The sequence below is a fragment of the Andrographis paniculata genome, unplaced genomic scaffold (genome assembly GCF_009805555.1).
Source record: "Andrographis paniculata isolate CXL003 unplaced genomic scaffold, ASM980555v1 Contig78END, whole genome shotgun sequence".
Classification (NCBI taxonomy): domain Eukaryota; kingdom Viridiplantae; phylum Streptophyta; class Magnoliopsida; order Lamiales; family Acanthaceae; genus Andrographis; species Andrographis paniculata.
In genome coordinates, this window is record NW_026137615.1 from 1,585,336 (window position 1) to 1,608,644 (window position 23,309).

Consider the following 23,309-nt stretch of genomic DNA (forward strand, 5'->3'; position numbering starts at 1 on the left):
TAAAATTGGTGTGATGGTGAATGAAATAGTAAGGGAAGCTATTGTTTCCTTTTTAAGTTAGTGCCCTATTTTCGACTCTAATGGTGTTGAGAGCTCTAATTTCAACTCTAATTGTGTTGAAAATTTTTGTTTCCGACTCTAACTGCGTTGATAGCCCTGCGTTTGACTCAATAGACGAATCTAGTTGCATCACCTCCAATCTCTCTCGACAAACTCAACTTGGTTTAGCACTAAGTTTGAGGGTATGCTGAGAGGTTTTTTATGTTTTGTTATAATTCATTAGATTATGTTGTTATTATTTGGTTAGATCTATTAGATTAGATAGTTACTATTTGAGTCTACATGATCTGTATCATGCCTATATATATAGGTCCCTATTTCATTATTAATCTGTGCAAAATTTGAAATTCTACAAAATGTACCACCCTGGAAACAAGGAACAAGATGTTTCAAGATGATCGAGAAATGTTGGAAAACCCAGCATATTACAGGAAACTTGTTGGCAGATAATCATCTTACATTTACTAGGATTGATATTGTTTTGCTGTCCATTGTTTTATCCCAGTTTACACAAAGATCAGCAGAAAAACATCTGAGAGCAGCCTTCAAGGTCTTGAAGTTCATAAAAGCAAAACCCGGGAAGGGCATTCTTATGTCCAGAAATTCACCAATGATGCTGAATGCCTCTGCAGATAGTGCTGGGCTACTTGGGTGGATAGCAGAAGGTTTGTTAGTGGTTACTGTGTTTTCTTGGGAAACACTCTTGTTAGCTGGAAATCCAAGAAACAACACATGGTAACTAGGAGCTCTACAGAGGCAGAATTTAGAGCAACTCTTGTGTTTTCTTGCGTCTGTGTAGTTATGTGGTTACAATCTTTATTCAAGGAACTAGATCTCAGTTTGACTGGTACTCCACAAGTATTTTGTGACAACAAAAGTGCAATCCAAATTTGCAAAATTCCTACACATCATGAAAGGACAAACCACTTTGACTTGGATATTCATTTGTTCAAGGAAGAGTGAAACAGAAACAGTTTATCATAGCCTCTATACCTACAGATTAACAACCAGCTGATTTACTTACAAAACCAATTACTGTGAAATGATTTTATAGGCTCATTGCTAAAATGGTCATGAAAGACATTTGTGCACGTTTTGAGGGGTGGTGTCAAAATAGTGATTGTTCTTGTATGAGAAATGGTGCACTATTGTACACTAGATCATAAGCTCATTCTAGAAAATCTTTGTGGTCCTGATTGATATTGAGGTGGTTTTAGTACTCATGTAGCATGCAGAGAGTAGTTAGAAAATATTCCTCCTTTTCTTTTTAGTGATGCAATGATGTATGTACTAGGTCCTTCTGTACAGTATAGAAGTATTCTTCTTCTTCATCAATCTCTCTTCTCATTGTGAAATTCCTCTACAAGTCTCTTGTATTTGAAATTTATTATAAACTAAAAACTGAAGTTATATTAATAAATTGACATGATACTTATTCTTCTCTGAATCTATCACCATTATAGGTAACCTCCTTAAGTCGTTGCAATCCCATGGGGTTGGTTGCTTGTAATGCTTTCTTTTTAGAAGAAAGTGACACAGGCAGCCCTGCAGCGTAGCTGTCTTTCTAGCAGCAACTTAATTGTGTTTAAAATTGTCTTGCTTTGAGTGAATAGTTTTATCAGTTCCTGGGGTCTGGTGATGCTCATTTTGCCCTTTAATATGTATTTCAAAGATCTCTGTAACAAGTTATGTGAAGTCTAATCTTTGTTATATCTTTTGTTGCAAATATCTATAATTTGATATGTCCTGTAGAAAAAATAGTTTCCCATTAAGATAGTATTTTTGTTTTTCAATGCCCCAAGGATGCAATATCTTTATTTTAATTCTGTTTTTGCAGGTGGATCAATTGATGGTCTTGAGACGTTGTTGCGCGCCAAGGTTGTTATGTAGATGAGTTTTATGCTTGTTAAATATTATGCATTTTAGTTTGATTAGTTTTGTTGTTTAAATAAACTTAGATGATAAAAGAGGAGTGCTGTAATGAGCATGAATCTCTTTACTCCTCACTGCTACTTTATTCATCATATTATCGGTGGCATTTTCTCTTTGTTAGGTTTATTCTGTTGAAGATAAAGATGAACTGGAGAAATTTGTGACATCCCCCAAAGTAAATATATATTATTATGGTGCAATAAAAGATGGAAGTTCTCCCCCTCACATGATTTATACAAAAAAGCTAGAAGAGATAAAGCACCAGGTATTGCATGATGATTGGTTGGAAATTATTATTTGTGTGAACCATTTGGCCTGCCCATTGAAATCTCTCTTGATACAGTGCATATCAGAAATTTGGATGAATTCACTTGATCATAGCACTCTCAGGAACACCAAAAAGCTGCTTCAGAATCTGCATTGTAATTTAATATTTTGTCTGGAAAACCTTGGAGTGTGGGGTGCATTCCAGGTTAGGATTGCTAGATTAAATTATTCTACTTTCAAGTCTCTAAAGTGCTTTCGTTACAGTATTTAGATTTGAACAACTAAATGTTTGTTATCGATCATGCTTCAAATGCCTTGAACACACCAAATGAGCTAATTGCTGTATCCTTGAAAATTGAATTTATAGTTTTCTCGTCCTATATATGCAGTGATATTACGCTAATACAATTGGTGCCATGGAAAGCGAATGAAACACCTACCAAATTGAATTAGGATCATAATACCAAATTCCAGTACCTGACAAATGGAATTGATTTCTAACAAGGCTATTTAATTCTCCCAATCAAGTTGAACTTGCTAACCTGGTAGATGTTCAATTACACTAATGAAAATAATGAATTGTGTTACCTTGCTTACCAATCTACTAAAAGTTTCAGCGACTTTGAATCATCAGACAAACAAAGGATTCTGTTAAGCAATACTTATCTAATGACAAACTAGGAGTGCTAGAAAGCTAACCCAGTGGAACACTAGCAGCAATTGTCTGCAATTTTCTTTATTTGGCCCTGAATGTGTGAATACGATGGGTTTGTTCACTTTGTGGTTTTTGGGTGACTGTATTTTTTTGTGTTAGGTATGAAAAATTGTGTTGTAATATAAAAAACAAATTGTTGAATTTTTGTGAGTGAATAAAATATATATTATATATAGGGTGTGTTTGTTTGGGGGTTTGGATTTTGAGTTGGGATTTGAATAGTAAAAATTTTGAATTTGAATAGTTGTATGATTGATATAAATAGGTTTTGATGTGATGTTTTGAATGTAAAATTGATTTTTAGTATAATATAAAAAATGAAAAATAGGTGTTTGATTTGATGTTTTTGGGGGAAAAATGGGATTAATAGTGTATTTAAAATCCAATCCCCCAAACAAAAACACCTATATTGTGTTAATGTGTATATATTATATTATTTTTAACAATATTTATGTGAATCGTTCCACTAAAAAATACTAAGTGAACAAACCCGATGTTTCATCTAAATACTTTTATTTTGTTAATGAATTAGCACTGAAGGTACCAATACCACCCAACATACCTCAACACAGACACTCACTTATTAGTATCTATCTACCTACCTACCTATCTATCTATATATATATAATATTGCATATAGTTTTGTAATTATGGATACCTTTATTCTTTAAGTTTTAAAATAGTTGTCATCCCCGCTGTACGGTTGAGTGTTATTTGCCGCCGCCCAGATTGACAACTATGACTATATGTACGTATAACAACTCATCAGTGAAAGTAGAGAATTTTGATTCAAAATTAAAAGAATGTTGGATACCTCAGATGAATGTTTTGTGTGTTTCTTTGCATTTGGTTTGGAAAATTTTGGTTTAGATTTGGTATTAAAATAATGTATGATGGGATGTTTTGTGAGAGGAAAAAATATATTTCTTTTGAGATATGCAGACTCCAAGTAGTAAAATTTGAAAATTTGGGTAAAAGAAACACACCCGTCTAGTTTTATTTATTACTGTAGGTGATTCCTCTTTCAGGTAATCTAGTATCTGGGCAATTATATTTATTTACCTAAAGAAACAGACATTAAAGTGTCTTACAAAGTTTTTGGTACACATGTTTGTCAACCTATGATCACTTTGTCAAAATTCTGCCTCTTACGGATTACGTCACTAGTATCAGACAAGCTTTGTATCTGAAAATTGCATCAAACGATGTCTTTCCAAGATTTTCACCTGTATATTCTTTCACTAGTCATGACCTTGTTTTGAATGTATTGCTTCCAGCTCTAATGGTGGTTTCTGCCTTAATTGAAGTTTTTATTGAATATGATTTAACTAAAGTCTCCTCTCTCTCTCTCTTGATTTATCTCAAAGGCCAGCTCCATCTTATTAAAGGGAGATCATTATGAAACAACTGAACTAGTGGAGTCAGAAGATATATGCAGTGATGGAAATTTATGCAACAAATACTTGCAGCAGGCTGCTTCAATCCTTGATTCTAATTACCCATCAAGTAACTATGAATGCTGCCTCAACATGACCTTGACTAGTTTGTTTTACTTTATGTTACAGTTTTACCTCCTGATCTCAGTATCTGTAAGTATAGTTGCCTTTTTCTTCTCACAAGATATCAGCGCCTATCGCTTGAATTATTAGGAGAGTCACTTTGGTGTTGCTCCTGTTTATTCTGTATAATCTCTCTTTCAATGATTGTATTTTATTTTTTTTCTCTGACGACTAAATAACCTTTTTCAAATTCACACAGGTTGTATGGAGGCTGATTTGTCACATGTCTTGAAGGAACCTTACTTTTCAAGAAAGCTCTTACGACTTATCGATATTTTATCAGGATTTAGGTTTGTTATTGCTTTCACAAAATTGTACACCATATATTAATAATGCAGTGATTTTACCTTCTTTGGAATGCTTCCTCTCTGGCTCTGCCTATATTCCAGCTTCACTGTGGCTTAGTAAATCGACCACAACAGGACCTAGGTGATTGGTTTAGACCATAGGGAGCCTTGTTTAGGCTGCACACCTTTCCTTGTCATGAAGAAATAATGCATCTGCGAGTTAACTAGGTTTACAGAAAATCTCTATTATTTTGACAACGTATACAGTAACTTGCTATCATGTTTGTGCTGATATTCCGGATCATCTTAACTCCTGGTGGAATATGATTTATGTGAAAGGGAATGATTGTGACCATGCTTAAATTTTAATTGTAAATGCCTGTCAATATAATGAGAGTCTGGCAAGGAAGTGTGTTGTTAAGTTAAACTGTGATCTCCTTTCTCGTTTTAATTCTTATTCTACACTTATCTAGTAACGGTTTATAAATGATTATTATGGATAGCGTTATAATAATAATGTGCTACCATAGTGATGGATCCTTAGTCCGGATATTATATATGGATGTTATCATAAAAATATTAGTTACCAGATTTATAGATTTGTGTTACTATAATTATAGGATTTGACAATTATATGTATATACTATATAGTTGTATACCCTTGCATCTACAGAGATAATCATAGTAATAATAACAGAATTTTGATTTCAAGCTGTCTCTCCATGCTGTTGAGCCCTGCACTGTCTCTTTGCTCCTCTTTCTACTTTCAATCCTTATCTGCCACTTCTTTTGTGACAATCACTGGACTTGATTATGTAGGATTTCTTGAGTACCATTCTTTCAGACAATCTGCTCCACTTGTTGCATCTATCAGTCACTCAAGCGGTCTTGTAACTTGTGTTTCTCAAACTTTCTCACCTAGCCCTTGGGTGCATCTGACCACATTTTTGGATCAGAAGTTGTGTACCATTTTATCCTTCCGTCCATACCCTTTGCTTTTGGAAAAACATACCGAGATTGATTGTCACTTTAACTTCGACAAAGTGTTGTATGGATGTATTAGTACTAACTATGTACCTTCCAACAATCAGTTTACCGACATCCTCATCAAAACTCTTAGAGATCCCTGCATCAATGTTTTGTATGACAAGCTTGGTGCATATAATTTATGTACTCCAGGTTGAAGAAAAGTTTTAGATAATGTTACCATAGGAAGGATATTTTATATTGATATTACCACAAGGGTAATAGTTAACATAATTATAAATATGAGTTATCATCGTAATAGGTTTTGACAATTATATCATACCTTGCATCTATGAATTGATGATAACAACATTATATGTGTTCCGGCTGTGATATGCTATAATCTAAGTTTCGAATTTTATTGTTATGTATATTATATTTTTTTAATAATATTTTTAAGAAACATGGGGGAATAAAACACTAATAGTGAACCCCACTCTTACTTTCTCTGTATTCTTGTTTGAATACCATTTTCATTTTTAATGATACAATTGACTGTGCACTGTAGTTTCTTTATGTATTTATTCGGTGCTCTTATTTTATAACTGTATTTTGAATGAGTATACCAGTGAAGTTCTTTCATAGTGTCATTCAACATGTACTCATCTACGGAGACTATTAGTTTGGGAATCTATCTGTGTTATTGTTTATATAATTAGATACATCTTGTACATCTATGCATTTTGACAATTTAATTTTCTGTGCAGGTTGCAGCCAAATATGAAATGTATAATTTTTGTCAATAGGATTATTACTGCAAGATCCCTCTCGCATATACTTGGATCTCTAAAGATTTTATCATCTTGGAAGTGCGGTTATCTTGTAGGAGTTCATTCTAAGCTTGTGTCACGTAAAAATACCAACATTATTCTTGAGAAGTTTCGATCTGGGCAGGTATTCCTATCTGATAACTTGGTTTTCTGCTTTATCTTTCCCTACAACTTTTAGTTTGGTTGACTCAACCTCCACCTACCAATGCTCTGTGAAGATGTTGTGAATTCTCTTTTTTTTCTTAATTATTTACACTGATCCAAATATGGTCCAATCGACATAATCTTGTGGTCCTGATCAAAGTATTTTGGCAGCTTAATCTTTTAGTTGCTACAAAAGTGGGTGAAGAGGGACTCGATATTCAAACCTGTTGCCTAGTCATACGATTTGATCTCCCAGAAACAGTTGCAAGTTTTATTCAATCTAGAGGCCGCGCCCGAATGCCACAATCTGAATATGCTTTTTTGGTGGACAGGTTGTTATGTTCAGTATTTCTATTCATCTACGTGTTTCATTTTATTTATTTATTTATATTATTATTATTATTATTATTATTATTATTATTATCAATTTCTTACTTTTAATGAAGTTGAAGACCTGACATTCCAAACACTTCAGGGGCAACCATAGGGAACTCAATTTGATCGAACACTTTAAGAAAGATGAAGCTCAGATGAATGAAGAAATTTCCTTGAGGAAATCTAATCTTCCAATGAAGGAGTTTGATGAAAGAACCTATAAAGTGGATGCTACTGGGGCAACTATTAGTTCTGTTCTGAGTATTTCATTGCTGCATCACTATTGTTCAAAGCTTCCTCATGATGAGTATGATCTTATGCTTAGCATTATGTTTGATATATTATCATCTCAGATTTGCAGTTACAATGCTATTTGTTTGTGTTGATAAGTTTTCCATTGGTTTGAATTTATTTTATTTCTTGTATCAGGTATTTTAATCCAAAGCCCCAATTTTTCTACTATGATGGTGTAGATGGAATGGTCTGCCAGATAATTCTTCCAGCTAATGCTCCAATTCATCAAGTTGTTAGCACCCCACAATCTTCAATTGAGGCTGCTAAAAGAGAGGCTTGCTTGAAAGCATGCAAGGAATTACATGAAGTTGGGGCATTGACTGATTATCTCTTGCCAGGGCAAAGTGGAACTTATGAAGAATCAGATGAGGACTTAACTGATTCCTTCACAACTGATGGTCATGGAGTGCCATTATTTTTTATTTTTACTGTGCATACGCAATCTGAAGTGTTTAATCTGCTTGTTTTGCATTTATTGCAGGGGAGCAGTCACGGGCAGAACTACATGAGATGCTCGTTCCTTCAGCACTTCGGAAACCATGGGTTGGAGTTGGAGATAGTACTTCATTCACTTCCTATTATGTCAAGTTTTCTCCTAATCCAGCAGATAGGACCTATAGAAGGTTTGGTCTTTTTCTGAAAGAGCCCCTCCCTGAAGAAGCTGGGAAAATGAAAGTTGACCTTTGTTTAGCCCGTGGTAGAACGGTGATGACACAGCTTGTTGGATTTGGAGAAATTGAATTCAATAAAGATGAGGTATAGCTCTTTCTTGAGGTTTGAAGCTGAGAGGATGATGCTCATTTGGTCCTCTAACTTTCATGTCTTCATTGTACAGATTGCTGCAGCAGAGATGTTCCAAAAAATGTGTCTGAATATTATTCTTGATCGGCATATGTTTGTTTCAGAATATGTTTCTCTAGAAAATGATGATGCCTATGAATCAAGTTCATCTTCATTCTATTTGTTGCTTCCTGTGGTTCCACATGAGTATAACAAGATCTCTGTTGATTGGACACTAGTCAAGAGATGTTTGTCATCCCCAATATTCAGAAACACAGGTTTTGTTGCAACTGGTGCAACTTCTCAACTGAAAAACCACTTGCATCTTGCCAATGGACTAAAAAGTAGAGAAGATGTTGTGAACAGTTTGGTCTATGTGCCGTGCAAAGACACATTTTTCTTCATTTCTGATATTTCTCCACATGAAAATGGATATAGCTTATATGATGATACAAAAAGCCATGTGGAGCACTACACTGAAGTGTAAGTTAAATCCTTTCCTCTTTCCCATTGTTAACAGTAATGCTCCCTCATTTGGTATCTGAAGTCTGTTAGGAAAGTAATATAGAAGTGTATTTTACTACATGTCTGACTGCTTCTAGCTTGGATATTAGACAGTGATTTAATTAGTAGACGCGGAAGGAACTTATACTTGAAACTCTTTTGCTGCTTCTTGTAAAAATGAGTGATCTATTGCACTGTCGCCTATGTAATTTGTTACACCACAGTCGCTTTGGTGCGTTCCTGACATGCTTGTCCTATTACAAGTAGAATGCTTCTGATCATAAAGCTGTTTTACATGTGCTTAGTTACGGTTATAACTGCAATTGTCAATTGTCAAAGAATAGCTGAGTTATAATGTTGTTGAGATATTTTAGATATTTAGTTTTAGATTTATTAGATTTAGATTTAGATTTGGTCATATCCATTATATTACATTATTTAGATTGAGTCTATCGAGTTTGTTTTAGGTTGCCTATATATAGGCCCCTTATTGTGATTATCAAGAATGCAAGCTTTAGATTTTCTGCAAAATATTTTAACATGGTATCAGAGCTTTAGAAATTTTTCTAGGGTTTTGTAGTCTTCTTCAAGCAGCCTTCATCGCTGTGTTTTGTTCTGGCCTTAATTGCTGTGAATTTTTCTTCTTCACTAAATCATGTCTGAAACCATCTTTAAGGGAAAGAATGATATGCCTAAACACTTTGGTAGAGATAACCAAGGGAAAGAAAATAAAGACAATCTTTGGTGTACTTATTGCAAGAAACCTAGGCATACAAGGGAAAAGTGTTGCAAGCTGAATGGTAAACCTCCAAGCCGAGAGTGGGGCTACCGTGGGGGGCAGCAGCAAAGGCCTCAAGCGCATATGGCAGAGCAGCCCAATATTGAGGAAAATCTAGCAATAGGGGGTTCAATAGTGAAGAAATTGAGAGATTGAGAAGTTTGTTGGGGACTCTTGAGAAGCCTTCTGGAACATGTTCAATGGCTCTTTCAGGTAAATCTGTGTGCACGAATGTCTTAGACAAATTATGTACCAACTCTTGGATCATGGACTCCGGTGCTACAGACCATATGACCCCCACATCTCAACTCTTCCACACCTATACCCCATGTCCAAGTAATAGAAAAATTGTTATGGCCAATGGTTCTTTAGCCACTGTTGCAGGGATTGGAAATATACATATCACACCTAGCCTTATCCTTAAAAATATCCTACATGTGCCCAAACTGTCAACAAGCCTTGTTTCCATTCAAAAGTTGACTCATGATCTTAAATGTTATGTTGTTTTTTGCTCTTCTTATTGTGTTTTTCAGGACCAGGACTTGGGGAGGAGGATTGGACTTGCTAAGGAAAGGAACGATCTTTACCACCTTGAACCATCTAAAAAACCTAAGAGTAACTTACCTTTTTCTTTCCTTAGTTCCTCGAATAAATATGTCATTTGGCTAGATCACCTACGAAGAAGGATTTTAAAAATAATGTTCCTCATTTGTTCAAGGATTAGATATTTCTGAATTTCATTGTGACATCTGTGAATTGGCAAAACATATCCGTGCACCTTTTCCTATTAGCAATAAGAGAAGTTCTCATCTTTTTCAGTTGATTCATAGTGACATATAGGGTCCTTCCACTATACCTATTGTCTCTGGGGCTCGTTGGTTTGTGTCCTTAATTGATGATTGCACTCGGGTCACATGGCTCTTTCTTCTTAAACAAAAGTCTAATGTTAGCATTGTTATACCTAATTTTCATTCAATGGTTCAAAATCAATTTGAGGTCAAAATAAAAAGCTTTAGGACAGACAATGCTAGAGATTATTTTATTCAGATTCTGTCACCTTACTTTCAATCACAGGGGATTATCCATGATTCATCATGTGTGGAGACACCCCAACAAAATGGGGTAGCTTAAAGAAAGAATAGGCATTTACTCAACACCACCTGAGACTTATTGTTTCAAGGGAATGTTCCTAAGTCCTATTGGGGAGAAGCCGTTCTTATTGCCACATATATGATAAATAGACTTTCCTTCCATATGTTAGAAAACAAAAGCCCCATAGAGGCCCTTCGTAGCTTTGACCCTAGAACCTCAAATGGCCTCACTCCTAGGGTATTTGGGTGTACCGCCTTTGTTCATGTCCACAAACAACATAGAGGGAAGCTAGACCCTAGAGCCATCAAATGTGTTTTCCTCGGTTACTCATCCACTCAAAAGGGATACAAATGTTACAACCTCTTGACAAAAAAATTTTACATCTCTGCGGATGTCACTTTCACAGAAAATAGACCTTTTTTCAAGTCCTCTCTTCAGAGGGAGATTTCAATGATGGAAGATAGTACTTGTGAGTCTTTCGAACCACGTAAAACCCTTGACTTTCCGCATGTGCCACCCCGCAGTCACTCAGAACAAAACCCTCATGTTCCGGTTGAACCTGAGTCCTTTGAACCAGTCACATCTGAGTCACCCGATCCTGTCACTGAACCCATATCATCTCCTTCTCCAACCAGCATCACTCACAATTTTCCAAAGTTTCCTCATGTGTATTCAAGGAGAAAGACTGTTCCTGAACTGACACAAGTCCAAGAATCCAATTCAAATTCTGAGAAAGAAATCACGGTAAGATCAGATCCACTGATTCTACTACTGTTCTGGATCTTCCCATTGCTTATAGAAAAGAAACTAGAGAATGCACTAAACGACCACTCTATCCTCTATCTCACTATGTCTCTTTTAAGCGCTTATCGCCAGCCCAAAAGGGATTCATTATGAGTTTGAACACCATTGCCATCCCTCACAATGTGTCTGAGGCATTGTCAAAAAAGGAATGGAGGGATGCTATGAGAGAAGAGATGAATGCATTAGAGAAGAATAAAACATGGGAGATCGTTGATAAACTAAAGGGAAAAAACATTGTTGATTGCAAATGGATTTTTACATTGAAGGACAATGCTGATGGATCCCTTGAAAGATATAAAGCAAGGTTAGTAGCCAAATGATACACTCAAACTTATGGGGTGGATTATCAAGAAACATTTGCTCCAGTTGCAAAAATGAACACAGTAAGAATTTTGTTATCATTGGCTGCTCACTTTAATTGGCAACTGCTTCAATATGATGTTAAGAACGCATTCCTCCGTGGTGACTTAAATGAGGAAATCTACATGAACATTCCACCAGGATTTGAAAGGGACACTGGTAACAAGGTGTGTAAACTGAAAAAAGCCCTTTATGGGTTAAAACAATCTCCTAGAGCATGGTTTGGCAGATTTGCAAAAATCACGAAGGAATTTTGGTACAAACAAAGCCAAGGTGACCACACGCTTTTCATTAAGCATTCAGCTGTAGGGAGAGTGACTGCTCTTTTAGTCTGTGGACGACATTATAATGACTGGAAATGATGAGAAATAGAAGCATGAATTAAAGCCGATTTCTACTCCAATAGATCTAAACTATAAATTGGGAGAAGCTAAAGAAGAACCAGCTGTGGATAAAAGAATGTACTAGAGGTTGGTTGGCAGACTTATATACCTTGTTCACACTCGACCAGACATAACATATTCTGTAAGGTTGATCAGCCAATTCATGCATATGATCCAAGAGAACCTCATCTTCAAGCCGCTTACAGGGTACTGCACTACTTGAAAGGCAATCCGAAAGGAATCTTGTTCAAAAGGAATGACACTCTTACTTTGGAAGCCTACACCGATGCTGACTATGCTGGCTCCCTAGTGGATAAAAGATCAACTGCAGGGCATTGTACTTTTCTTGGAGGTAACCTAGTGACATGGAGGAGCAAGAAGCAGAATGTAGTGGCAAGGTCATCAGCAGAATCAGAATTTAGGGCAATTGCTCAAGGATTATGCGAATTACTTTGGCTGAGGATTATTTTGGATGATTTGAGAGTCAAATGGGAGGGTCCTATGAAGCTTTACTGTGACAATAAGTCAGCTATTAATATAGCTAATAATCCTATACAACATGATAGGACAAAACATATTGAAATTGATAGACATCTCATCAAAGAAAAACTGGAGGAAGGGTTAATATGTATGTCCTATGTTCCATCAGAGAGACAATTAGCCGATGTTCTAACAAAGGGGTTGAACAGTTCGAGTTTCCATGATCTTGTATCCAAGCTGGGAATGGAAGACATCGATTCCTCAGCTTGAGGGGAAGTGTTAAAGAATAGCTGAGTTATAATGTTGTTGAGATATTTTAGATATTTTAGATATTTAGTTTTAGATTTGTTAGATTTAAATTTAGATTTGGTCGTATCCATTAGATTACATTATTTAGATTGAGTCTATCGAGTTTGTTTTAGGTTGCCTATATATAGGCCCCTTATTTTGATTATCAAGAATGCAAACTTTAGAGTTTCCGCAAAATACTTTAACATCAATAAATATATTGTGCGTTTTCGTGACTTAAATTGGGCTAGCCATTGCTACATGGACAAATGAACTCCTGTTACTTATCCACATCAAAGAATATCGTTCATGATTTTGTTAACAATCTACATCAAAAGTTTGAATCAACTATTCAGAAACTTAAAGTGCTTTGATTGGTGTATCACAACTGTAATCTTCTTAAGGAGAAGTCTTATGGATTTCACATAGGTTGCACCTACTACTTCATGTTTGCTTGTTTTCTTTCTTTTTTCTTTTTGTTTGTTTTATTTTGTTTTTTTGGGTACTATTCAATATCTAAAATTTCCCTCCAAAAACAATAATTCAACATCAATTTTCCATTCAAAATATCACATATTATTATAAATGATGTTGATCCTTCAGCGATGTCATTTATTTCTCTTGGACTGTTCACTTTACTGCCGCAGGTTCAATGTGCATCTTGCATATCCCAATCAACCCCTTCTGAAAGCCAAGCAACTTTTTGTTTTGGACAACTTACTGAGAAAGAGAAAACACTCAGGTATAATCTGTTCTCATGTGTCAGAATTTATTTATTTGTTATAGTTTTTTTAATGCTGTGACTTAAGCCTTGTCTGAATATTATCTTACAACTTCTGTCAATCCTCGCATGCATAAAAGGATTGTTGATGCTACAGAGTATTATAATTTTTTTTAATGGAAAATATTTTTTTTAAATCCAGTGCCCAGTTGAGTTAATAATTGGGTAATGTGTTAAAGTTTTGAATTTTTTCGTAATCAATATTGGAAGTATTACGATGATATTGATTGTTGGTTATGGTCTTGCTGAAATGACAAGAGGAGTCTCACTCAGATTCCCATGAAAATTTTTCGTTGTGAACTTATGTCAAGCACTTTTATGTCCTTCAGTTGAATAGAGTGTTGAAAATGTGCACAAGTGTATGCAGAATTGTATATGTCAATTCTAGTTTTTACAATACATTGCATTCAATATATATATATTTATATATGCAATTTCTTGGTACACTAAACAAGGAAAATCTTAAAATCACTCTACAAAATTCCTTGATTTTGTCCATAGATTAAAGACTATTTATGACCAGTAAAAAAACTATTTATTACCTTACTTTCTCCACTAATTTACTTTTATTGTCGCCTAAAATTTCTCCAAGCTTTCCTGCACTCTTTCTCAAGCTGGTGAAGAAAGATCTTCCATTCTCAGCTTGACAATACTCACATGAAACCTGTTACTCAGTCCCTTTGTCATCATATCTGCAAATTTAAGTCCTATTGGAACATATGGAGTACAAATCAGCCCACTTTCTAGTTTCTTTATAATGAAATTCATATCTATCTCTGTATGCTTTGTCCAATCATGTTACACTGGGTTGTAGACTCTTGTTTCTGACCTTGCTACCACATTTTGTTCCTTCTCCAAGATATTGAGTTTCCTTCAAGAAATGTACAATAGCCTGAATTTGATTGTCTGTTGGCTGGAGATCCTGCAACATAGACCTTCTAGATTTCAGCTGACATTTGAAAAAAGAATAAAAAATTATGATGTTATGTTTAGGGTATAATCATGAACTCTGGGTAAAATTTGGTTGCAGTGAAACAGATCGCTATGGCAAATGAGCACATGAAACCAGCTTGAGCGTTTTCTTTATTAAATAATATTATCTATTTACTTTCATAAACCCATTTTATATTTCTCTCTCAAAAAGAAAATCTCTGTACTCTTGGTCAATTCCACTCATTGAGTGACCTGTACTCCCTGATTTTATCTGGTTTACTATTTTATATGTATTCCATCATTGAGACTGAATTCACATACAGTGACAGATTTTGAAACTAAATCAAACTTTGAGACTATGAAAATAATTACAATGAAACTTTGAGACTATGGATTCAACTACGATGACTACCTTTGAAAATAAATCAAACTTTTCAATGAGTTACTATATGAAACAGAGTAATTTAAAAGTAGTAGATTTAATTTTTTAACGGGATGCAAAAGTTGATTTGCCATGTCTGGATTTTTGCCAAAATGATGTGATTAAGGGCAGTGGAATCCTCTGCAACTTAGAACAATGGATTGGAGAATTTGTCAAATTTAGAGACCATACATGGCAGTTCTAAAATTCATGTGGAGTTCAATATCAGGGTGTAGGTAGATATTTATTTCTTATACATTATTACTATTTTTTATGAAAGTAGTTCCACTGTAATGTACTGCACCTCTTGTAGATGGACTAGAGCTATAATGTATGGAGATTGGAGAGATCATATGACATCTCTTTGTTTACTTGTTCTTTTTAAATGCTTTTTCTGCATATGCTTACATGTATGTTTAACTGATTATCCATCTTATTGCCTTTGCTTATGGATTATTTGGCTGGTGACATACACAAGAGTGGCGAGAAAAACTGGAACATTTCATTGAATTGCCTCCCGAGATTTGTCAGTTGAAAGTTATTGGTTTTTCTAAAGATATTGGAAGTTCATTGTCCCTGTTACCATCGATCATGCATCGGCTTGAAAGCTTTTTGGTGGCAGTTGAATTAAAGGACCGATTTATTGCATCTTTTCCCGAGGGAGCAGAAGTTTCCACTGATCGTGTAAGTTCCATTTATTATTATTATTATTATTCTTTCCCGCTTTATTATATTATTTTTGGAGTATGTTATCTATTATTTTATCATAGGTTCTGGTTTCACATTAAATCATATCACATAAATGCATTATTTTCTGCAATTGCTTTTTTGTGTGTGTGTGTGTCCTTTTGGTCCCTTTTGGTGCTAATGATAAATTAGGACAGATTCTTGAAGCTCTCACAACGGAAAGATGTGGTGAACACTTTTCTTTTGAAAGACTGGAAGTGCTTGGAGATGCATTTCTCAAGTTTGTGGTTGGTAGGCATCTTTTCCTCAAGCATGCCTCATTAGATGAAGGACAACTGACTGGAAAGCGTTCCAACATTGTCAACAACTCTAATTTACTCAAGTTGGCCTTGAAGAAAAGTTTACAGGTAATTGTTGACAATTTCTGAGCACAATTGCAATGACAAATTGATTGTTTTTTGCTCATTTGATGCCTCTTTATAAAATAGGTAACATCCTTTTTTGATTTACTGTCCTGCGCCATGTCTAAATTCCCTGTTTTTTCTCCAAAGAATATTTATACTCCCTGTCAATGTTAGATACACCAAGGCCCAATCTCTGTTAAGTGAGGAGACTTCTTGGATATTCACAGATTGGATTTCTGATATACTTAGTATTTCCTTTAAAATAGCAACAGAAGTTAAGTGGCTGCACTATCTCTCTGTTATTTTAAGTGACTATATAAGTACAGAAAGATGATGTGAACTTTAGAATCAAACATTATCCGAGAATGTAGTAGAATAGAAACATAAATAAAACCAATTTGAGTAAAGCCAGTATACTTGAATGGTATGAGTTTCCCTATTTATTTGGTATTCCTGGAAATTAGTTGTGTATTCATCCTTTGTATTGGTTTACTTTGATGGATAAGTGTGAAGTCATAAATTAGGCATTTATTATAAGATGGGTACTGTCCCCCTTTCTCCCTTTTTAATGTTCTATTATTATTATTATTATTAAAGACTTTTGCATAAAGAGTTCGGATAAGGAATGCCATGGTTATTAGGCCAAAACTAATGCAAATAGTGAATTCCATCCATTGATAGGTAGAAAAACATATGTAGGATAGGAAATTTGTATGTTTTTCTCTTGTAACAGAAAGAGACTCCCTAAGTAGAAATAAGGTTACGTAAATGCTAATGATATGCATATAAACTATATTTTAAAGCACTACTCAAGATGAAGAAGTGAATGAAGTCACAATTTGATGCCCTATGATAGACTCACGATAAAGTGGAAGTCAACCTCAATATAATTAATCCTTTCATGAAGAACTGATTATTATTTACAATGTAATTTGTTGACTCTATATCACAATGCGTAAGTACAATGAGCCCCAATTCCTAAAGCAAATTCTTTACCTAAATCATCTAAATGAGCCATAGTGCTATACTCAGCCTCCACGGAAGATCTGGCAATGAGATTTGTTTGTTACTGCACCATGTGACTAGATTTTTTCCTACATAAGTGCAATATCTAGAAGTAGATTGTTTGTCCATCTTTGACCTAGCAGTCACCATAAGAATATCCTTTTGATTTTGGGATGACAAAACTTTCTTAATCAAAAAACTTCTGCCTGGGATTTTTTGATATATTTACGTATTCAAAGAGTAGCATCCAGTGAAGCTCCTTTGGCTTACCATAAAATGGATTACCACTGCAACAACAAAAGGCAACCCTAGTTACAATTTACTTGTATTAGCTTCCCAGCAAGCCTTCTGTAGGTATTTCTTAGTCTCCCTGATTCCTTGTGCATCACTGCCTGATACAAGAATGTCATCAACTTACTCAATGAGAATGACCATTTTCATCTATGCGTGTTCCCACAAATACAGAACAATCCGACTTGCAATTGCTTAAAATCAACGCCACTAAGGACATTGCGGAATTTATCAAACTGAGCTTTAGGACATTGCGGAATTTATCAAACTGAGGTTTAGGACATTGCTTGAGACCATAAATGGCCTTCTTATGAAAAAAGACCATGGGGTATAATTCTTCCCTTGAGCAACATACTGTGGAGGTTGTGCCATAAACAGTCGGATTCAAAACACTATAAAAGAATGCATTCTTCACATTAAGTTGGTAGATTTAGGCTATAGGATAGATTGACAACCAAAGAGAACAAAATCCAAATAGAATTCAAACAAGCAGGAAGAGAATCGCCTCATAGTAATCAAATCATCGTAAAGGAATGCATTGTTCACATCAAGTTGCACTTAAGCTTTGGTTCGGCATTTAGTTAATTTCTTTGTATTAGCACCATGATATGCCGATAAATGATATGTCAATATTTTTCATTTAAAAGGAATTAATGTAGAATGCAACAGTGATCAGTATCAATTCAATTTTATGTTCATGATTACATCCTTCAAGCTCTTAAAATTATAGTTTGTAACACTGGCTTCCTGGACTTAATCTGGCGAAGCAATTTGGCAATGTAAATCCTTGTAGCAGCCCTTGCTATGTTTTGATAGTTTGGCTATTTTTGTCAGTTCTATTGTGTCGCAAAATCTGTTAATTTTGTACTAAAAACTTATAAGCAATCATTTTAGTATTGAAGCGATTCATGGCCTTGAGTTGTGAATTAAATAGATTGTTGCAAATAATCAAATAAAAAACAGTCAATATGCATCACTTATCTTGATTATTTATTTTTATAATTTTTTTAAAGCCAAAATAACAGCAGATTTGGAAATTAAAAGAGCAAAGTTGGGATTTTGATTCTGTTTGTTTACATTTAATCAATATTTTTGTTTTGAATTTGTGTAGCAAATTACTTTTGTTTTTTAAACAATGAATGTATTTCAGATGTACATACGAGATCAATCATTTGAAGCTGACCAATTCTTTGCATTTGGTCGCCGCTGTCCTTTGAGCTGCACGGCTGAAACTTCAGACGGCATCCACTCTCAATGTTATGACAAGAAATATTGTGGAAACTACGAAGTTAAATGTGACAAAAATCATCACTGGTTGCATAACAAAACAGTTGCAGATGTTGTTGAGGCGCTTGTTGGTGCTTTCATAGTCGACTCTGGATTCAAAGCAGCAACTGCTTTTCTGAATTGGGTTGGAATAAAAGTAGATTTTACATTGTCTGAAATTGATGATCTTTGCTCTGCTAGCAAGACGTTTCTGCCACTTTCTGATAAGATTGATGTCGATGCTCTCGAAGATAAATTAGGATACAAGTTTGCCAATAAAGGTTTGCTCATTCAGGCCTTTGTCCATCCATCTTTCAACAATCATACGGGTGGCTGCTACCAGGTATGCTTCGATATCCGATCCTGCCGTGAATATCTATTGATTTGGAAATTTTATGATTTTGGATGCTGACGGATATTTAATTTCATGTACCAGAGACTTGAATTTCTTGGAGACGCCATCTTAGATTTTCTGATTACATCCTATCTGTATTCAGTATATCCCGACTTAAAACCTGGCCAATTAACTGATTTGAGGTCAGTATCTGTGAACAACTCGTCGATTGCTGATGTAGCTGGACGGTGGTCCTTTCACAAATTTATCATTTGTGATTCGAGTGCTCTCCATGAAGCAATGACTGTTTATACGAACACTAATGGAGGATCACTGACACATAATAAGAATGTCGAGGAGAGAACTTGCCCAAAGGTTTCTGTTACTGTTTCACTTTATTTCCTTCATTTGTAAATACTATGATGTCCTACTGTACTGTTAACAATTTTATTTCGAAACTCTTGTTTATAATTGATGGAAGCAACAGAAACTGATTAGAACACTAATGTGATTCAATACTTTTTAGGCCCTGGGTGATTTGGTGGAGTCTTGTATTGGCGCGATATATCTTGACACCCGATTTGATTTGAACCGTGTTTGGAAGATAATGCTGTCGATGCTGGATGAGATTATCACATTTTCAAATCTGCAGTTCAATCCTCTTAGAGACCTTTATGAACTTTGCCAATCTCATAATTTAGAGATTCAATTTTCTTCGTCGAAAAGAGATGGTAAATTCGAAGTTGAAGCTAAAGCAGAGATAGGAGATGTTCCTGCTACGGCTTCAGCCACCAACACGAGCAAAAGAGTCGCAGAAAGAATGGCTGCAAGGCAACTATTTGAACGCTTGAAGGTGCAACTATTCCCAAATGCAGTTAGATGCTTTTTGTAATTAGTTATTTATAGCTTCTCATTCCCATTTCTTTCCCTGCAGAGTCAAGGTTATAAATCCAAGTCGAAATCATTGGACGAAGTGCTGAGAACAAGCCGAAAGAGGGAAGCAGAATTGATCGGATACAATGAAATGCCATGTTATGAAGCAGCTGTGTCGAGCAGATTGGAAGCACTACGAATTTCTCAAAGCAATTGTGATGTGAAAATACATTCTCTTAATGAGATACCTTCAGGTAATCAAAACTCGGGTTCCAAAGCCTGCGCCACGCCATCCAGTAGCAATGGTAGTCCTAGAACGCGGGGAATAGGTACTGGTTATTGCATTGGTTTTTTTGACTTTTTAATCACATTCTCTAACTAGAAAGCTTCACAGGCTCACCATCAGCAAAATCACGTTTGTACGAAGTATGTGCCGTTAACTGCTGGAAGCCACCGATTTTTGAATGCTTCCAAGAAACCGGACCGAGCCACCTTAAGGAGTAAGTCTGTTGTATACTTCCTGTCATAAATATATACATATGTTTTATTTTCTTATTTGTCGGTTTTTTGTTTAATAAAAAATCATACTAATTTTTACTCCCTTCGTTATCCAATTGTGTGCTCATTTGACCGAGCATAGGTTTTAAGAAAAATAGGTAAAAGTAGAAATTTTTACTTTTTTTATAAAGAAAAAGTAGAAAAAATGGTATTTTTTTATTAAAAAAAAAACGAAAGTAAGTAGATTTGAATTACAAAGGAAGTGTGCTTACTATCTTTATTTACTTTTTTATTATATAAAAAGCAAAATAATACACATTACATTAAAATTCATGCTCAAATCGAATGAGCTTATTTTTATACGATGGAGGGAGTAGATTCATTTGTAATGATTTCAAATTTGCTCGATAATAAAGTTGTGTTGTCTATGACAAGAAGCCGAAACTGAAAGTGTTGTTGCATTTGCAGATTCACATTCAAGGTTAATCTGGAAATTGAGGAGCTCCCGAAGCAGTCATTTGAGTTCTACGGGGAAGCTCAAACCCGGAAAAAGGTTGCTGCTGAGGATGCCGCGGAAGGAGCTCTTTGGTTCTTGAAACATGAAGGATACATATGAATATGAATATGATATGGGATCAGAAGAAACATAAGTCTTCTCTTACCACCATTTTTAAGGAAGTATGTATGTATCTATTTATTTCAACTTTTGATGGTTGGGTTGCATTTCATATACTGGGATTCTCTTGTTTTCTTAATGACATACAACTGCTCTTCTGCTCATATTACTGATTCTTTTGCACAATAAGCTTTGTTTTTGTGTTTAATATGTTTTTAAATTTTAAATAATATTTTGAAAAAATTTATATATATATATATATATATACTTAAAATCAAATGTATCACTGTATTAGTATAAAAATTTGAATTCAATAAACGTACAATTATACTCTTTTCTGTAGATACGAGAATTTATATAAAGTATAATTAATAAATAATTAAAAAATATATTAATAAAAATAATTGTTATTTACTAAAAATAATTATAAATTAAGATTAAAATAAATAAATAGTTAATTTAAAACTTAAAATGTAATTAAAATAAATAATTATATTTTCAAACAAATAAAAGATAATTATATAATACGAAAGGAGTATGAATTAAGGATGAACTAACCATTGGACCGTAGAAATAACTAAACCACAACCACCCGGACCACCCCCTAATTTAGTATAAAAATAATATTTAATAAAATATTTTATAAAAAAAATATGTACTTCGGTCCCAAATAATGATATTTGTTTAATATATTAAAAAAAATATAAAATTATTAATTATATTAAATAAATAGGTAATACAATTACTATATAACAATAACAATAATAATAATAATAATAATTAAAATTAAAAATCCTCATCAAGCTTGAACACATAATTCTCCGTCCCGTTCCCAGTGAGCCCCGCCATTACCGCCGCCTTCTGATACTCCCCAACCCTCTTCTCAAAAAAATTGGTCTTCCCCTGCAAGCTTATCAGCTCCATCCAATCGAACGGATTCTGCGCACTGTATACCTTCCCGCACCCCAACGCCACCAGCAATCTGTCCGCCACAAACTCTATGTACTCGCTCATCAGCTTCCCGTTCATCCCTACTAGCGCGCATGGCAGCGCGTCGCACACAAACTCCCTCTCGATCTCCACCGCCTCCGCCACTATCCCCTTCACCTTCTCCTCGCTCACCTTCGTCTTCAACAGACTGTACATCAGGCACGCGAAGTCGCAGTGCAGCCCCTCGTCGCGAGAAATTAGTTCGTTAGAGAATGTCAGACCTGGCATCAGACCGCGCTTTTTCAGCCAGAAGATAGCGCAGAAGCTGCCGGAGAAGAAGATACCCTCCACGCAGGCAAAGGCGATTAGGCGCTCGGCGAAGGATTCGGAGGCGTCGATCCACCGGAGCGCCCACTGCGCCTTCTTCTCGACGCAGGGGATTGTGTCGATTGCGCGGAAGAGGAGGTGTTTCTCGTCGGAATCCTTGATGTAGGTCTCCAGTAGGAGGCTGTACATCTCAGAGTGGATGTTTTCGATGGCGATTTGGAAGCCGTAGAAGGCTCGGGCTTCGGAGACTTGGATTTCGGTCATGAAACGGCCGGCGAGATTTTCGAGCACGATTCCGTCGGAGGCGGCGAAGAAGGCGAGCACGTGTTTGATGAAGTGTTTCTCGTCGGCGGTGAGGGTGTTCCAATGGCGGAGATCGTCGGAGAGGTCGACTTCCTCGGCGGTCCAGAAGGAGGCCATGGCTTTCTTGTACATTTCCCAGATTTGGGGGTATTGGATTGGGAACATACAGAAGCGGTCGGGGTTGGGGGCGAGAAGAGGCTCCTCTGGAATGGAAGGCATCTTGTTGCTCGAATTCGAAATTTCGAAACCCTAATTTGAGGGAGGAAGGAAGGTCTGTGATTTGTGAGAGCGGCCATTGATGGGGTTAGGGTTTAAATAGGTGGAGGGAGGGAAGCGGGAAGGGGACGAAGGAATCTTGCAGGAGACGCCATTGAAATATTTTGAGGGCTCCAAATCAAAATTCAATTTTTATGATTTCCCTCGCTTCAATTCTTCGATTTCCAAATTCGATTTTGTTTTTTATTTTTTTAATTATTAAATAGAAAAATAATTAGATGGGAGGGGAGTGGAGTGGAGAGGGCGGGAATGGAATTTAATTGAAATTAATTTTGGTGGCAGAAGAGATTGCAATAATTGTGATTAGCACATGTTCGCGCAATCGACGGTTTCTTCCCCACTTTTTTTCTACTATAAAATTAAATATTTTCTCAATCTATTTTTCAAATTTTTTCCCTTTTTCTTATTTTTGTTACTTTTTATTTAAATTATACATTTAAATCTTATTTTAAATTTTTTAATTTAT

The 23,309-nt window shown here is 35.5% G+C and overlaps 2 protein-coding genes across 2 annotated transcripts in view; one reads left to right on the forward strand and one right to left on the reverse strand.

Moving 5' to 3' along the window:
- The window catches only part of LOC127239751 (dicer-like protein 4), a 29,430-nt gene extending 8,259 nt beyond the window's left edge, over nt 1-21,171 (forward strand). Inside the window, exons 6-25 of the mRNA XM_051258048.1 lie at nt 1,898-1,938; nt 2,114-2,257; nt 2,336-2,464; nt 4,342-4,480; nt 4,733-4,823; nt 6,554-6,740; nt 6,932-7,092; nt 7,236-7,442; nt 7,565-7,827; nt 7,911-8,185; nt 8,265-8,692; nt 13,546-13,640; nt 15,512-15,717; nt 15,918-16,127; nt 18,571-19,029; nt 19,123-19,395; nt 19,547-19,873; nt 19,955-20,222; nt 20,288-20,393; nt 20,860-21,171. Of these exons, the coding sequence (XP_051114005.1) occupies nt 1,898-1,938; nt 2,114-2,257; nt 2,336-2,464; nt 4,342-4,480; nt 4,733-4,823; nt 6,554-6,740; nt 6,932-7,092; nt 7,236-7,442; nt 7,565-7,827; nt 7,911-8,185; nt 8,265-8,692; nt 13,546-13,640; nt 15,512-15,717; nt 15,918-16,127; nt 18,571-19,029; nt 19,123-19,395; nt 19,547-19,873; nt 19,955-20,222; nt 20,288-20,393; nt 20,860-21,007 (4,157 nt within the window). The 3' untranslated portion in view covers nt 21,008-21,171. The remainder of the gene's footprint in view (nt 1-1,897; nt 1,939-2,113; nt 2,258-2,335; nt 2,465-4,341; nt 4,481-4,732; nt 4,824-6,553; nt 6,741-6,931; nt 7,093-7,235; nt 7,443-7,564; nt 7,828-7,910; nt 8,186-8,264; nt 8,693-13,545; nt 13,641-15,511; nt 15,718-15,917; nt 16,128-18,570; nt 19,030-19,122; nt 19,396-19,546; nt 19,874-19,954; nt 20,223-20,287; nt 20,394-20,859) is intronic.
- A 528-nt stretch (nt 21,172-21,699) lies between these two features.
- LOC127239592 (ribonucleoside-diphosphate reductase small chain) lies at nt 21,700-22,875 on the reverse strand. Its single transcript, XM_051257809.1, has one exon. It carries the CDS (start codon nt 22,784-22,786, stop codon nt 21,794-21,796), a length of 993 nt encoding a protein of 330 aa, XP_051113766.1. The 5' UTR covers nt 22,787-22,875; the 3' UTR covers nt 21,700-21,793.
- Between the last annotated feature and the right edge of the window lie 434 nt (nt 22,876-23,309).

Coding starts and splice junctions, on each gene's coding strand:
- LOC127239592 (XM_051257809.1), bottom strand. CDS start 22,786: ATGCCTTCCATTCCAGAGGAGCCTCTTCTCGCCCCCAACCCCGACCGC.